The following is a 15,694-nucleotide window of genomic DNA, read 5'->3' on the forward strand; positions in this document are numbered from 1 at the left end:
CTGCTAATTTCTTTCATTGAGTCTTGCAGGACCAGTTCAAAATGAGCTCCTGGTTATTCCCTTCAGTATTGTAAATGTGAGGAATAATTCTATGATTATTCTTTTGGCAGAGGTTGGTCGGGGTCCCTAGTTGGATGTATGTTTTGATTTGTTCAAATGGTTTGTTATGAGTATTTTTTCTAGTATATATAATCTCAGCTTTGGCATGACAAATTCCAAGGCTGCACCAATCCTTGTACTGCTGATGACACCAGCTTCTCTTCCCATATCTGCTGGTTGAATGACTTGTCTGGACTAGTCTAGTAGAACTTGAAGACAAGACATTAGCAGGAAAGAACAAATTTCACCATTGTGCTATTGCGTATACATTCCTTCAAGCATCCATATCATGATTAAAACAAGTGTACCCTGTTCATTATCAAATATTATGCTAGAGAGGAAGAGAGACAGTTGACATTGCACCCAATGCCATTAGAAGAGGATGCTCAAAGTAGATAAAAGAATAATGGGATAGGAGGGATAATTTTGGAAATTAATCTTAGTAGTATTTGGAAATTTAACTGCACAGGACTAGGAAACTACTGGGAAAAAATGTCTCCTCACCTCTTCAAACAGCTCCAAGCTGTAGGTGTTATCATCATCAGCAAAGTAAACAATTCCAGGCTCACTGTTGTTTTTATTAAATGTCTCCCTCAGCCACCGGAGAGCTAAGTTCCTCTGCATTGTCCCTCGAGGAATGCGGGGATCCCTCATGTCTCCTCTCAGTTTATAGTTGCGGGGTGTTTCCACATTCAGATGGGTGTAGTTAAGCCCCGTCTCTCGCAACATTCTTGTTACAAGAGGGGTTCGTCTTTGGGAATCTTCCACTAGAATCCAATGCAAATTGGGAACATGTAACAAAGTGTTGGAAAGACGTGTTAACTCTGCCTTCTGTACTGGGCGACTGTAAGTAGGTGTGATAACGTGGATAGTGGGTAGGTTATCAGACCATGGAGGAGGCCTGGTGTAAACATACTCCGTCCTGACCACTTCCACTATGTCTCTGTCAGATGAACAATATTCCTTCAAGTCTGAGCCCTGGCCTAGATCCGGCCTTCCATCACTCCCTTCATCTATAAGAAGAAGACAACCATAGATCAGAGTCCAACAATGTTAAACTGTCCATCTCTAAAAGCAATAAGCTTCAATAAGCTGCTATCTTAGAAAAATCTGGGTTTGGACCATTCTTGGGAAATTTTATAGTAATACTGCAATCCACATGCAAATAACACAGACCTCCTAATTCCATAAACTTGTGTGCACAATTTAAGGTTTTGTGCACAAAGTTGCTGTGCACAGGTTATAGAATAGTGTCTGTTATACGCATTACAATTGTTAACTTAGCTGCTAATTGGTGTTAACCAATAGTTGACTACAGTTGCACATGTAACTGCCCTTAGTCGGGCTTCTACAAATTGAGTGCGCAAAATCCATAGCACACAACTGTGTGAACCTGGGAGGGGCATGGACAGGTTATAGGTGCAGAATACCAGTTACACCCCTGACAGCAGTTAGGCACAAGCATTTACACCAACCATTGATCTAGATTAAGTGCTCACGCCTAATGTATAAGTGCATAACTGTGGACTTACACTAGCATACTATAAAGGCACTTACACACGATATAGAATTCATGCTTAATGTGCATCATCTTGGCACCTAACTTTAGGTGACCGGTAGAGAATTACCCTCTAAGACCACTCATAGACTAATATTAGTCTAGAACAAGGAGATGCCTTGTATAAAATAGTGATCCGCATTTTAAAATGGGTATGTGGTGAGATATAGTCCAGTTATTGGAAGTACCAACTTGGTACTAAAGATAAACAGTATCATTGGAGGACAGTCACCATAATCTTCAATGATGGGCTGGATTAGCCACAGCTCACAATCTGTGATCTATAATACATTTAAGAGATGCTAGTTACCAATCAGATCACAGACAAGCTACAATTCAGAGATTATTAGGCCCATTGCTAGAGTGGGACGTATGTTTTCACTATAGGGTGAATTCATATCAAAGAGAATTAAAAAAAAAGGGTTTGTGTAAAAATACCTTTTGACAGTTTGTCTCTTCCTCAGTACAGGTGTGTGTTGCTTCTCAATGCATTTACATTTACTCACTGAGAAAAAGGGCGTGACTAGGTTGAGGGAGGAAAAGCACATGCATTGATTTCATTTTTAAATTCCTGTGTATACTCTGGTGCGTATTTGTACCTGCAGCACATATGAAGGCTGGTGTTTCAAAGAGAAGGTGGTATTTCCTTTTGAAAATGAGTTTACATGTCTATGGGTGCAAAGCATTCGGGGCAGGATTCTATAAATGGAGCTCACATGCCCTGTAGAGAATCATGCTTAGCACCAGATTCCCGCGTCCTAACTTTGAGCGCCAAACTTACCCCTGCTGAAACTTGGTGTAAGTGCTGGTGTCCAAGTTGGATGCACTGACCCATTATTCAGTAATATGTACAACTTTTTGGAATGTCCCTGACACACCCATGGCCCTCCCACGGCCATGTCCCCTTTTGAGTTGCATGCTATGGGGGATTGGGCTCCTTACATTATAGAATAGTGCACAGCCAGATGAGTGCATATCCCAATTGGTGCCAATTGTCAATAATTGGTTGTTAGCATTCATTTATTGCTCATTAATGGCTCGTTAGCCATTTAAGTTGTGCATATCTCGGGAGCATGCCTATGCTTGGACACCAAAATATGGGCTCCTTATATAGAATCCAGGGATTGGAGACCTGCAGCCTCCATGAGGAATCTGAAAATTACCCCATCACGGATAGCTATGGATGCTGATGTTGTTCACTTGGAACAATGTATTCTTGTCTGTCAATTTTTTCTCTCTCTCTCTCCCTATTTTAGATTGTAAACTGCCCTGACAGTTTCTATAGGGTGGGGTAGTAAATATTGAATAAACTTGGAACAATCCCATTTAATTACTGAATTCTGCCATTCTTTGGTAAGTACAGTATGGAATTGGCCTCTGAGTGGTTATAAAGTTCCACAAACTTTCTATCTACTGAATTTTAGTTCACCCTGCGAGTCATGTGGGCCTGCAGGAACAGAATGATAAAGTGAAACTGCACTGGTCTAGCTGAACAGGCAGTGAAAGAATAGGTGTGGGGGAGGGGGATGCAAAGACACTTCAAAACATGAACCTTTGCCTTTTTGTTGTAAGATATGATGAAGCAGATGAAATGAGATGAACCTATGGAAGCATGCTGTATGCAAAATGCATGGGATGTTTAGCCTAATCAACTTCATATCTCATGATGCACTTGAAGAGATCTCTATTGGTAACTTTTTTTTTTTAGTGGACATTAGCTTGATCTATGGGCTAAGAAGCCCATGATATACCTATGGACTTCTTTGAATTTAGCACGCGCTAAGCTTTAGTAAAAGGGCCCCTGAATGTCACAGAATGAAATGATGACAATCTTTCTAGATAGCTCAAAAATGTTCAGCAAGAATGAAAAACAATTTGAAGAGCAGCACTGGGAACGTTTTGTTTCTTAAATATCTTGGATGAGACATGGAACGTGGATGAACAGTAGACAAATGTTGCCTCTTCAACGTGAGCATATCATCATGCAGGATCTGGTAGATCGAGAACAGAGACCACCAGCCTTTGAAAATCCAGCCACCTGAGGCACACTAGGTTCAATGTACCTGTGTACATTTGTACCTGCTTCGAAGCAGGTGAAACTCTATGCATTGAAAATGAAAACCCTGTTTGCATTGTCCCTTCCCTGACCCTGCCTCATTTTGAATGAGGTTAATATTACCCTCATTTTGTATCCACGATGTGTGTGCTGGTATTGGTGGTGGGGAGTGTGGGGGGGGGGGGGGGGGGAGTATTTCTAGCACTGCTTTTCCCATAGGTAAACAACTGTCTACCCATGTGGAAAGCTTTGAAAACGACACTTTTAAAGTAGCAGTTGTGTAGATAGCTAGAAATAACCTACAGCTATCAAGAATATAACACCCTATCGAAAGGATACAAGCTGAATCAACTTTGATTTTACCCCATTGTATTCAGGAAGATATAGCCACACAATTCTTAGGGAATGCAATTGGGAAATACAGAACTACACCTCTATGTAGTCAAAAGTATAAAACAAAAACAAAAGACGACACAAGCAAAAATGAAGAAATATTGTGTAAATTTACACAATATTTCTTCATTTTTGCTTGTGTCGTCTTTTGTTTTTATTTTTCATTTTTGGTGTCTTGTGTTTTTTCTGTTCTTTTTTTCTTTTTTCACGTCATCTTCGCTGTTTGTGACGGCTATTGTTTTTTGCGAAGACAGGTTTCTTCTGTGTTTTTGATGATGATGATGATGTCAAAAGTATAAAACCATGATTACCTTGGCTTGTTTCCCTGGATGGGGATCTCTGTGTTTACCCTATTTGCAGATCATATTCATATTACTTTTGAATTTTGGAAATATTACAGCATAATGTCCAACCCATCATCCTTTATAAACTTGTGGCATTTAATAAAATTCAACAAATACTACCAATTATTTCTCAAAAGCATGGGAATAATTCTGCATGCTAATTACAGAAGAGAACAGAGCAGTTTGTGGCAGCGTTAATTATGGAAAACAGAGGAAGTCCATTATTAGGATTATGATTATTCTAACTATTATTATTATTAAATGATCATAGCATGTCACAACATAACATGCATACAAATTAAACCTATTGTAAACAAAGAAATAAAATCATCATACTAAAATGTAATATCAGCTGTATTACACACTGAAGCGATAATACATATTTAAAAAAAGGCAAGTTGTGAGAATGGAGATGACCCTTTCCCATTACTAATCAACAGTATTACTTTGCTGTACAAAGGCCATTATTCCACTTCTGATGACAGATGCCAAAGAACTTGTAAGGGTACTTCAGCTTACAAGTTCTTGAGATGGAACAATATCAAATTGTGCTTGTTAAGGTTTCAATTCCTCTGTGAAATGACTTTTTCAAGTTAAAAATGCTCCGAAGTTCCTATCCACAATGGAAGTTGAGTACAGACTGTATGCTTTAGTGAAATAAGGGCTTTACATGTGGATGATTGCATGACAATAAAGCAGATTGAATTACAGATGAGGCTAATGTCATTCTTTAGGACTATGATTATAGAGGTTGGATTGGTGCAGTAGGTTGAGTGTAGTCTGAGTGAAGGTACCTATCTATTGCATAGGCAGAACAGGATTATTATTTATTGCATTTGTATCCCACACTTTCCCACTTATTTGCAGGCTCAATGTGGCTTACATAGTTTTGTTAACATAGTTATTCCAGTATATCAGGTACAGTTAGTATTGTGCAGAGATTAATTAAGGGAAGAAGGAAGGAAGGAAGGAAGGAAGGAAGGGATTTATTAGGGTAATTATAGAAGGTGGGCTTTCATAACTGAATGGGTTGGTGAAGTGGATTAGTGAGGCTATAGGTTCTCATTGTAGGCCTTGATGAAGAAATATGTCTTCAGAGATTTGCGGAAGATAATTGTTACTTGGGCCATGGCATCGCTAACTTTTGCCTCAGATGTAATCAGCAAATGGGTGGGGGTACAGGGAAGGATCAGGCGATAGAGGTTGGTTGGTTTGCTCCTGAAACCAAAAGAGGTTTCTGCTAACCCTTATCTGTAGTAAAGAAATGTGATGGGATATATGAGGGGATGGATTTTGGATTTAGCTCCCACCTTTTTCAGCTGTAGCTCAAGGCAAACTACACTTAGGATCCACTAAACAACGTATACAAGGTAGGGAAAGTTTATCACAAAAAATATATCAAAATCTACACTTTCCTTGCATTAGAATGATACAAAAAATCAGTGTATTGTGCTGGATTTCTGATAAGGAGGAAAAAGAGCCTCACAGAGCTCCTGGACAATATGTCTGTCTACTGGAGCTAAAACGGATCTTAAATTGATCCTCTGTTCATCATTGGCTCTGAAAAAAACCCCCCAAAAAGTTTTCTAATGTTTCAATCAACAGTGACAAAGATAATAGTTCCTTTCTATTGTTGCTTCACAAAATATTAGGACTAATTGTTGCTTCACAAAATATTAGAACAAAGTGTAAAATAAACACTTATCTATAGCGTGAGAAGACTTCAATCTTTCTTCCTATGGCGCTCCAAGCCATAGGAAGCGCCATAGGAAGAAAGATTGAAGTCTTCTCACGCTATAGATAAGTGTTTATTTTACACTTTGTTCTAATATTTTGTGAAGCAACAATTAGTCCTAATATTTTGTGAAGCAACAATAGAAAGGAACTATTATCTTTGTCACTGTTGATTGAAACATTAGAAAACTTTTTTGGGGGGTTTTTTCAGAGCCAATGATGAACAGAGGATCAATTTAAGATCCGTTTTAGCTCCAGTAGACAGACATATTGTCCAGGAGCTCTGTGAGGCTCTTTTTCCTCCTTATCAGAAATCCAGCACAATACACTGATTTTTTGTATCATTCTAATGCAAGGAAAGTGTAGATTTTGAAACTACACTTAGGTACAGTAGGTATTTTCCTGCTCCCAGAGGGCTTACTGTCTACGTTTAGACTTGAAACAATAATGAGTTAAGTGACTTGCCCAAGATCATAAGGAGTGGCAGTGGGATTTGAACCAGCTTTCTACTTTTGTATCGATTAGTCTAGATATTTAGGGAATGGGCAGTAGAGAAATTGAGGGCAAATAAAGAACACAAGGCCCAACTCATCTGCCCATTCTTTATCACAGTCTACTTGAACACCGGCCTTCCCACTGGTAGGAATCCATGGGCTCAATATTTAAAATGATTTAATTGAGCAGGAGAGAATCCTGCCTGGGGAAATTGTGGTGACTGGGGCAAGCCTGGAGATTCAGTGGCAGTTACCTGAACAGCGCCACTGAATATCTGGGCAGACCGTTGGATCACCATCCAGTTAGTAACAAGGTGATGCAAGGATGGAGTAAGGGTGGCCCTGGGAGTTATCTGGCAATGCAGATATTCAGTGCCTGGACCATGCAAAAGGCAGTCCTAGCTATGCCCAGTTAGCTATCTGGGTACAGCACTAAGGTGTCCTTTTATTTTTATTTTATTGGACATTTATACTCCACATTATCCCAAACATACTCAAGTTCAATGTGGCTTTCAATAAACAAAACAACAGACAAGCTTTACAATAACAAACAAAATATCAAGTAAGAGCAGAACAGCACAAATAAGACACAAGTAAGAACTAAATAATAAACCATTGATGGCCAGTTACAGTAGACACCTCTCAAAGAGGAAAGTTTGCAGTCTTTTGTGAAATACCAACCATGCTAAAAAGTGGCCGGCAGTAGTTTTAGTGCATGGATTTCCCATGTGCTCTGGCCACTTTTTACCGCAAGCCACAAAACCCCTTGTTTTCAATGAAGGCAGTAAATGGCCATATGCTAATAAAAACATTAATGCAAAAAATCCCAATGTAAACCACCAATACTCAAACCACATATACCAAAACAAAACCGGGGGTACCCCGGCTAATAAAAACATTGGCACATGGTCATTTACCGCCTGAGCCCTTACCACCTTCTACTTAGTAGTGCTACTCAAGCGGTAATTGGGCAGCGTGTGGCAATGGCCATGCCCTGGCCATTACCGCTGGCATGCTTCCCCCCCAGTAGAAAGTAAAATTCTGGATGTGGGAAACGGCGTGTGCTGAACACAGTACTAGTGCCGGGTGCCTGGGCATGTCCAGTAGTGCTGTTTTCCCATGCGCTACCCACCCGGTAGCCCTTCTGCCCTTTAGTAAAATGGTCCCTAAGTATTGGCTGTACCTGGATAATTTCTGAATGCCATTGAGCACCTGAATATTTTAAGCCGGTGCCTGAATTAGGCCTGCAGTGAATATCTGGGTTAAATTCAGTGAATGTGGCCAGTGCCTTTGAAATCTCTGACCTCCATGGCTTGAATAATGGGGGGAGGGGGGCACTTTCCCTATTCCATGCATCTATGTCACTGTTTTTGCCACATCACCTATTTCTTGTATCTTCAGCCTTTTGTGTCGAAACTTTTTGTGTCATGTCATTTATGGGAATGTTTATTTTATTCAGGGTTTTTTTTTTTTTTGCCATTTTTTTGTTATGGGAGCAATGCTGTTATGAGCACATGGTCTTTTTTTTTTTTTTTTTTAAATTCTTTATTTATATTTTCAGTATATCATTAACAAGGATAACCTTGCGAACATAAAACAGGCAAGTAATAAGTAATATTAATATTCTCATCCTGCACATGGTCTTTAAAAAGTGTGCACTATTCACGATGAGTATTCACTACTTGCAAAGAGGAATTGAGGCTCAGGAAGACATTTTACATTTTAGGTACTGATAGTGAGAGAGGGGGATCACAGGCTTGGGTAGTTAAAGCTAACTAGTAATTCTTGATGCTCAGTGTGTATCTGAAGGAAATTTAACCCACTGTAGTATATGATACCTGAATCACCATCTTTTTTATTCTACAATACATTTTACACTGAAAAATGTCTGCCTTTGGTACATTGGTATAGACCCCTATACCATTTTGGTAGCCCTCCCCTGGACTGCATCTCTGTTTCTTCAGAGGTAGTCTCCAATGGCGAGGACAGCTCTCCAGATGAGAACACAAATCGTCTATACAGCAGTATCATCACCTTCTATTTTCTGTAGAAGGGAGGCGTGTTAGTTAGCATAAGCTCCTTAGACAGGTTTTTGGTGATGTCACAGTACTTATAGAAGTTACAAAGAGTTGGCCAGGCTAACCCACTGCATTGTGAGCAGTAGTACAATAGAGAGTTAGTGTGAACAAGAGGCAGACTAGGAAGGCAGTAAGGAATAGATTAGTATGTGTTATATGTTAGGTACCCTGGTGCTGCACAACCTGTGTGGAGGTTCTCTCTGTATGAATGGAAATGATTCCAGTTGGTTTCAATCTTGTGCACTGCTAGCACTAGGGGTAGTAGATGGCAAACAGAGACCAACAGCAGAGTTGATGAAAATAGCCGGAGATCTGACACAGACTGAAGAATTTTCAATAAAAGATCTCCAGACATTTTCGTTAATTCTGCTGTTGGTCTCTGTAGGAGATGGCGACATACTGTTGAGAACAGATCCATGTAGAATGGGCCATTATTTATGGCACACATTGAAGTCACATGACATATTGAATGTTTTTGTAGGAAGTGACATTTTGTGGTCAAGAGAAATTAGTCTACAGAGAACTGGTTGATTCCTCAGCTTTGTACACTTATCAGCAAGGCAATGGACAATGGTGCATAGATGCTGTTGTGAGGTAGTGAAAAGTGGATTTGGCAGTTTCTCACCCTTGTGCACTGTGATGAGCAGAAAACACAGAAGTAAGTTTGAATAATGGTGTTGGAATAGGATGGCAGTTAAGATGGTAAGGAGTGGAACTGGCAGTTTCTCACCCTTGTGAACTGCAAGCAGAGGGGCAATGGTGCTCTGGTGCCAGACAGTGATGAGTAAAGTCCAAGGCAGAATGATCAACACGATAGCGAGAATATCTCTTCTCTTCGGCATCTCCAGGGCAGGCTGGACCCAACGCTCCTCATTACCTGAGAGCAGAACACCAAAATAGAACAGCAGAGCACATGGATAAGAGAGAGCAGTGCGCAGGAAGAAAACAGGAGAGAGAGAGGACACAAGACACAGCAGCACCCCATTTACATCTTACCAGTGCTTATAACCCACCCATTGCAAAAGCAGGTTTTGTAGTGCAACAGCTGCACAGGATGAAGGAAATGTTCACAAGAACCTAGGGATGAGCCTGCAACTGGTGAGAGACATCAAGACACCATTTGGGAAAGAATCCTGCACCAAAAGCAAGAGAAAAAGCAATGAATAAATGGAGACATTATTCTCTTGCTGCTTCAGTACTCTCCTTTCTCTTACAATACAACATGCAAGATGTGATGAAAGCACAAAGATAAGACGAGAGCTTAAATAGAAAGTGCCCTGTGTTATAGTCCTATTGTGTCCAGTTACGCAGTCTGACAGTTCCTGAGTATTGATGGTATGAGGCTAACCATCTTATCCCAAGCCCGTGTTTCATTAACTGGACACCCCATTGGGCGGTACTGTTCACACATGAACACTAGTAGGTGCATTCTCACAATTTCAGCAGTGACTAAGATAGAAATGCAAGAGGGTTATTACTGCAATGTATCCCTTTCTCTAATCTCCAGCCTTTATCCAAGCCTCACTCAAAGACATGTTGACTTTATCACAGAAAGCATGGTTTAGTATTGATTGAACAGAACTGGTTGCTGAGCAGTTAACAGCTTTCCGGTCAATTGTATTTACTCACCTCTACCCCTTCTCCATACTGAATCAATGTAGAAAGTACCACTGGGATTTACTACTTTGTATACAATGCTTATTTGAAGAATCACAGTGGCCCACTTCCCAGGAAATCATATTTAAGACTCTGAAGTATAAGCAGACAAAGTAGATAGTCAAACAAACCAGGGTTCAAATCGGTTGTTCTTTTGGCCGCTGTCGGTGACACGGTGCTGGGCTCGATGGACCCTTGGTCTGTCCCTACATGGCGATGCTTATCCTGCTTCTTCCACTCATATACTATGGGGCTCATTTTCAAAGCACAAGGTTTAGGATGTGCACACAGAATATACAGTGGGGGAAATAAGTATTTGATCCCTTGCTGATTTTGTAAGTTTGCCCACTGACAAAGACATGAGCAGCCCATAATTGAAGGGTAGGTTATTGGTAACAGTGAGAGATAGCACATCACAAATTAAATCCGGAAAATCACATTGTGGAAAGTATATGAATTTATTTGCATTCTGCAGAGGGAAATAAGTATTTGATCCCCCACCAACCAGTAAGAGATCTGGCCCCTACAGACCAGGTAGATGCTCCAAATCAACTCGTTACCTGCATGACAGACAGCTGTCGGCAATGGTCACCTGTATGAAAGACACCTGTCCACAGACTCAGTGAATCAGTCAGACTCTAACCTCTACAAAATGGCCAAGAGCAAGGAGCTGTCTAAGGATGTCAGGGACAAGATCATACACCTGCACAAGGCTGGAATGGGCTACAAAACCATCAGTAAGACGCTGGGCGAGAAGGAGACAACTGTTGGTGCCATAGTAAGAAAATGGAAGAAGTACAAAATGACTGTCAATCGACAAAGATCTGGGGCTCCACGCAAAATCTCACCTCGTGGGGTATCCTTGATCATGAGGAAGGTTAGAAATCAGCCTACAACTACAAGGGGGGAACTTGTCAATGATCTCAAGGCAGCTGGGACCACTGTCACCATGAAAACCATTGGTAACACATTACGACATAACGGATTGCAATCCTGCAGTGCCCGCAAGGTCCCCCTGCTCCGGAAGGCACATGTGACGGCCCGTCTGAAGTTTGCCAGTGAACACCTGGATGATGCCGAGAGTGATTGGGAGAAGGTGCTGTGGTCAGATGAGACAAAAATTGAGCTCTTTGGCATGAACTCAACTCGCCGTGTTTGGAGGAAGAGAAATGCTGCCTATGACCCAAAGAACACCGTCCCCACTGTCAAGCATGGAGGTGGAAATGTTATGTTTTGGGGGTGTTTCTCTGCTAAGGGCACAGGACTACTTCACCGCATCAATGGGAGAATGGATGGGGCCATGTACCGTACAATTCTGAGTGACAACCTCCTTCCCTCCGCCAGGGCCTTAAAAATGGGTCGTGGCTGGGTCTTCCAGCACGACAATGACCCAAAACATACAGCCAAGGCAACAAAGGAGTGGCTCAGGAAGAAGCACATTAGGGTCATGGAGTGGCCTAGCCAGTCACCAGACCTTAATCCCATTGAAAACTTATGGAGGGAGCTGAAGATGCGAGTTGCCAAGCGACAGCCCAGAACTCTTATTGATTTAGAGATGATCTGCAAAGAGGAGTGGACCAAAATTCCTCCTGACATGTGTGCAAACCTCATCATCAACTACAGAAGACGTCTGACCGCTGTGCTTGCCAACAAGGGTTTTGCCACCAAGTATTAGGTCTTGTTTGCCAGAGGGATTAAATACTTATTTCCCTCTGCAGAATGCAAATAAATTCATATACTTTCCACAATGTGATTTTCCGGATTTAATTTGTGATGTGCTATCTCTCACTGTTACCAATAACCTACCCTTCAATTATGGGCTGCTCATGTCTTTGTCAGTGGGCAAACTTACAAAATCAGCAAGGGATCAAATACTTATTTCCCCCACTGTACAAGCAGGGAGTAGGGCCGGCTGTAAACATAGACGGGGAAACCAGGGCTGAACAGCAGGCTCTAAACACAGACTAAAGGTAGAAGGATAGCAACCAGGATGTGCACACAGGTTGTACAAGGTTCAGGGTGTGCACACAGAATATACAAGCAAGGAGTAGGGCAGGCTGCAAACACAGACTAAAGGCAGAAGGCTAGCAGCCCACGCAGAAGGGCAAGCAGCCCACAGGTACTGGGAACCGAAGGGCACAAGCCCACACAGAAGGGCAAGAAGCCCACAGAGACTAAGCAGAAGGGCAAGCCCACACAGAAGGGCAAGAAGCCCACAGGTACTAAGCAGAAGGGCAAGCCCACACAGAAGGGCAAGAAGCCCACAGGTACTAAGCAGAAGGGCAAGCCCACACAGAAGGGCAGAAGCCAGTGGTGTGCTGGAGCAGGCTCTCACAGGATCGCAAGAGCCGGTTGTTAAGTTTTTAAGAATTTTGGGAGCCGGTTGTTAAAGTAGGGACCTCCATGGCTACTTTAACGACTGGCTCCCAAAATGTGGGATTGGGCCCCCTGCTGAATTCTCTTTTACTTTGCTGGTGGGGATGCTGGGCCCTGCCAGCCAAGTAAATAGACTGCTGTTGCTCCCCGCTCCTTGTTTCCAGCTCTGAGCAGCAGGCTAGGATTTCTCGAGCATGTGTGAGAAGTTCCAGCATGCTGCTCAGAGGAAGACGTTGGGAGTGGTGGCAGTCCATATATTGGCTGCCAGCAAAGGTATGCCTAGCATGCCTGCACGAAATCCGGAGAAAGAGCCTGTTGTTAAAAATTTACCAGCACACCCCTAGCAGAAGCCCACACAGAAGACAGGCTTAGAAGCAGCGCAGCAACACACTAACTAACCTGTCGGCCTCTGGGCATGACACCAGACAAATGACACCATGCGAAGGCCCTGACTGCAAGCACAGGCCTTCCTTATAAAGGAACTCACTGATGAGTCACCACCAGCAGGACAGAAGCAGGAAGTTCCTTCCTTCCAAACAGAGGCTTGACACACAGAGGAAGTGAGCCCACAGGAAGGACAAGCAGGAGCCATCTTGGATACTGGCATAGAGGAGGAGGTGGCAGCCATCTTGGAAGAGGCATAGCCCACACAGGTGAGGTCCAGTAAGGCAATCAGCACACAGAGCCAGAGAGAAACTAAGACAGAGACAGACACAGAGACAAGCAGAAGCCAGCACAGCCACTGACTCCCAGAAACAGGGTAAGTCTGAGGGTGGTCACGGCCACAGACGTGACAGGATGCATCTAAATTCCTAATCCATCACTGCATGAATCTGCCTTTGCCTCACTGTTCTTGCTCTCAACCAAACACCTGGGCTCTACTCCCTATCCTGCCACAACAGTACCCACTCTCTATCATTAGTAAGATAAAAATAGGTTTTGGGAAATGATCACAGGCTCTTGCAAAAACAGCAGTACCGCCACCAATCGCTTTAGAGATCTTGCCCCATCTTGGATCTACTGAATCTTTTAACCATCATTCTCGCTTCCCCTCTTATTCATTTCATTCTATATTCTGGAGGGTACACTTAGGGAGGAAGTTATTAACATGGATGTTTGCTAATAAATTGTCACAAAATCTCTCTAAAACTGAGATTACGGTGGTGGGATGATTGGCTCTTTCTAATTTACTGCCATTCATTCAAGTTCAGTTGTCCCACATTGTGATTCTGCCTCAGGCATGTAGGCCTTAGTGTCTTTTTTGGACTCCCAGTTGATGATGAAACCACACATTAACACCATGATATGATCTGCCTTTTTCCAGCTAAGTCTTGTGAGCAGATTGAAAAATATGTTGCCTCTTGAGGAGTTTAGGATGGTTTTGCAAAACCTTGTTTTAACTAAGATAGACTATTGTAATTTTCTTTATTTGTTTTTTGGTCATATAAGTTGAGCATGTTGCTTTTTTGGAATAGGCTATAATCAGATATTCTTACTACCTACCTGTATTTGAGGCTTCGTTTTGTTTTGTTTGGTTGTGCATGTGATGCTATGATGATTTGTAGTTTTATGTTTATTGTTTATGTTAGATTATCATAATGTTTTATGTAAGTTGTTTTACTATAGGATGATTTTATGTATTGTGTATGGTTTTACTTTAACAACTATTATTTTAGGAGTATTTTGATTGATTTTATGTATTTTTATGTATATTTCTTCTGTACTCTACCTAGATATTTTATTGTCTGAGAAAATTTTAAACAAATAAATAAATATCTGGTTAATAAAGGAACTTATCAAAACTTTGTAAAAAGCCAGCTGCATTAATTATTTTCGCCACTTCTTTCAGCAACAAATTTCACGGTTTAATGTATGTTGAATGAAAAGAAACTCCTTTATTTAGGTTTAAAAGCACTACCTATTAGCTGCAACGTCTATTCATAATACTGTTTGAAATGGTAAACAGCTGTTCCTTATTTACTAGCACCTCCCCAGTCATGATTTTATAGACCCCTCTCAACTGTCACCTCTTCAAATTAAAGAGCCCTAGCCTTTTTAGACATTCTCCATAGGGGAGATATCCCCTTTATCATTTTCATTGCATGTCTCTGCTTCTAGTTCTTCTGTCTTTTTGGATATAAGACAACCAGAACTGCACACAATATTCAAGTTGTGCTTGGACCATGAATCGATATAGAGGTATTATGATACCTTTTCTAATAAGATCTGGTTTTATTTTTTCATCTATCTATCTATCTATCTATCTATCTATCTATCTATCTATCTATCTATCTATCTATCTATCTATCTATCTATCTATCTATCTATCTATCTATCTATCTATCTATCTATCTATCTATCTATCTATCTATCTCCACAGCACACTAAGATGAGAATTTCAATGTATTATTCACAATGTTATCAAGATCCTTTTCCGGGGTGGTGACTTCCAGTATAGAATCCATCATCATGTACCCATAGATCGGATTATGTTTCCATTTGTACATCGCTTTGCACTTATCCACATTAAATTTATTCTGCCATTTAGACTTCCAGTTCCCCAGGTTTTGCAAGGTACTCATGCAATGCCTCAAACTCCGCTTATGATTTAACAACTTTGAACAATTTTGTGTCATATGCAAATTTCAGCAGTTCACTTGTTTCTTTTTCCTGATCACAATTGCACTGCTCCCTATACAGATCTCTGGGGTGCTCTACTATTTTCCTTTGCTATTTTCTATCTTTTAAACAGTTACCAATCCATAATAAGACATTTGGGCTCATTTTCGAAAGAGAAGGACGCCCATCTTTCAACATAAATCGGAAGATGGACGTCCTTCTCCCAGGGTCGTCCAAATCGGTATAATCGAAAGCCGATTTTGGACATCCCCAACTGCACTCCATTG

The 15,694-nt window shown here is 41.3% G+C and overlaps 1 protein-coding gene across 4 annotated transcripts in view; it reads right to left on the minus strand.

Annotated features, from left to right (window-relative positions):
* Positions 1–13,222, minus strand: part of B3GAT1 (beta-1,3-glucuronyltransferase 1) — a 30,977-nt gene extending 17,755 nt beyond the window's left edge. For 2 of the 4 annotated variants that reach the window (XM_030221885.1, XM_030221884.1), the window contains exons 1-4: positions 13,188–13,222; positions 9,770–9,889; positions 9,487–9,633; positions 604–1,112 (exon numbers count right to left, since the gene is read on the minus strand). In XM_030221885.1, the coding sequence (XP_030077745.1) occupies positions 604–1,112; positions 9,487–9,633; positions 9,770–9,773 (660 nt within the window). In that variant the 5' untranslated portion in view covers positions 9,774–9,889; positions 13,188–13,222. Of the gene's footprint in view, positions 1–603; positions 1,113–9,486; positions 9,634–9,752; positions 9,890–13,187 lie in introns of all 4 variants that reach the window. The other 2 variants (XM_030221886.1, XM_030221887.1) reach the window with 2 other exon arrangements.
* Positions 13,223–15,694: the final 2,472 nt, after the last annotated feature.

This window comes from Microcaecilia unicolor, chromosome 12 (genome assembly GCF_901765095.1).
Source record: "Microcaecilia unicolor chromosome 12, aMicUni1.1, whole genome shotgun sequence".
Taxonomy (NCBI): Eukaryota; Metazoa; Chordata; class Amphibia; order Gymnophiona; family Siphonopidae; genus Microcaecilia; species Microcaecilia unicolor.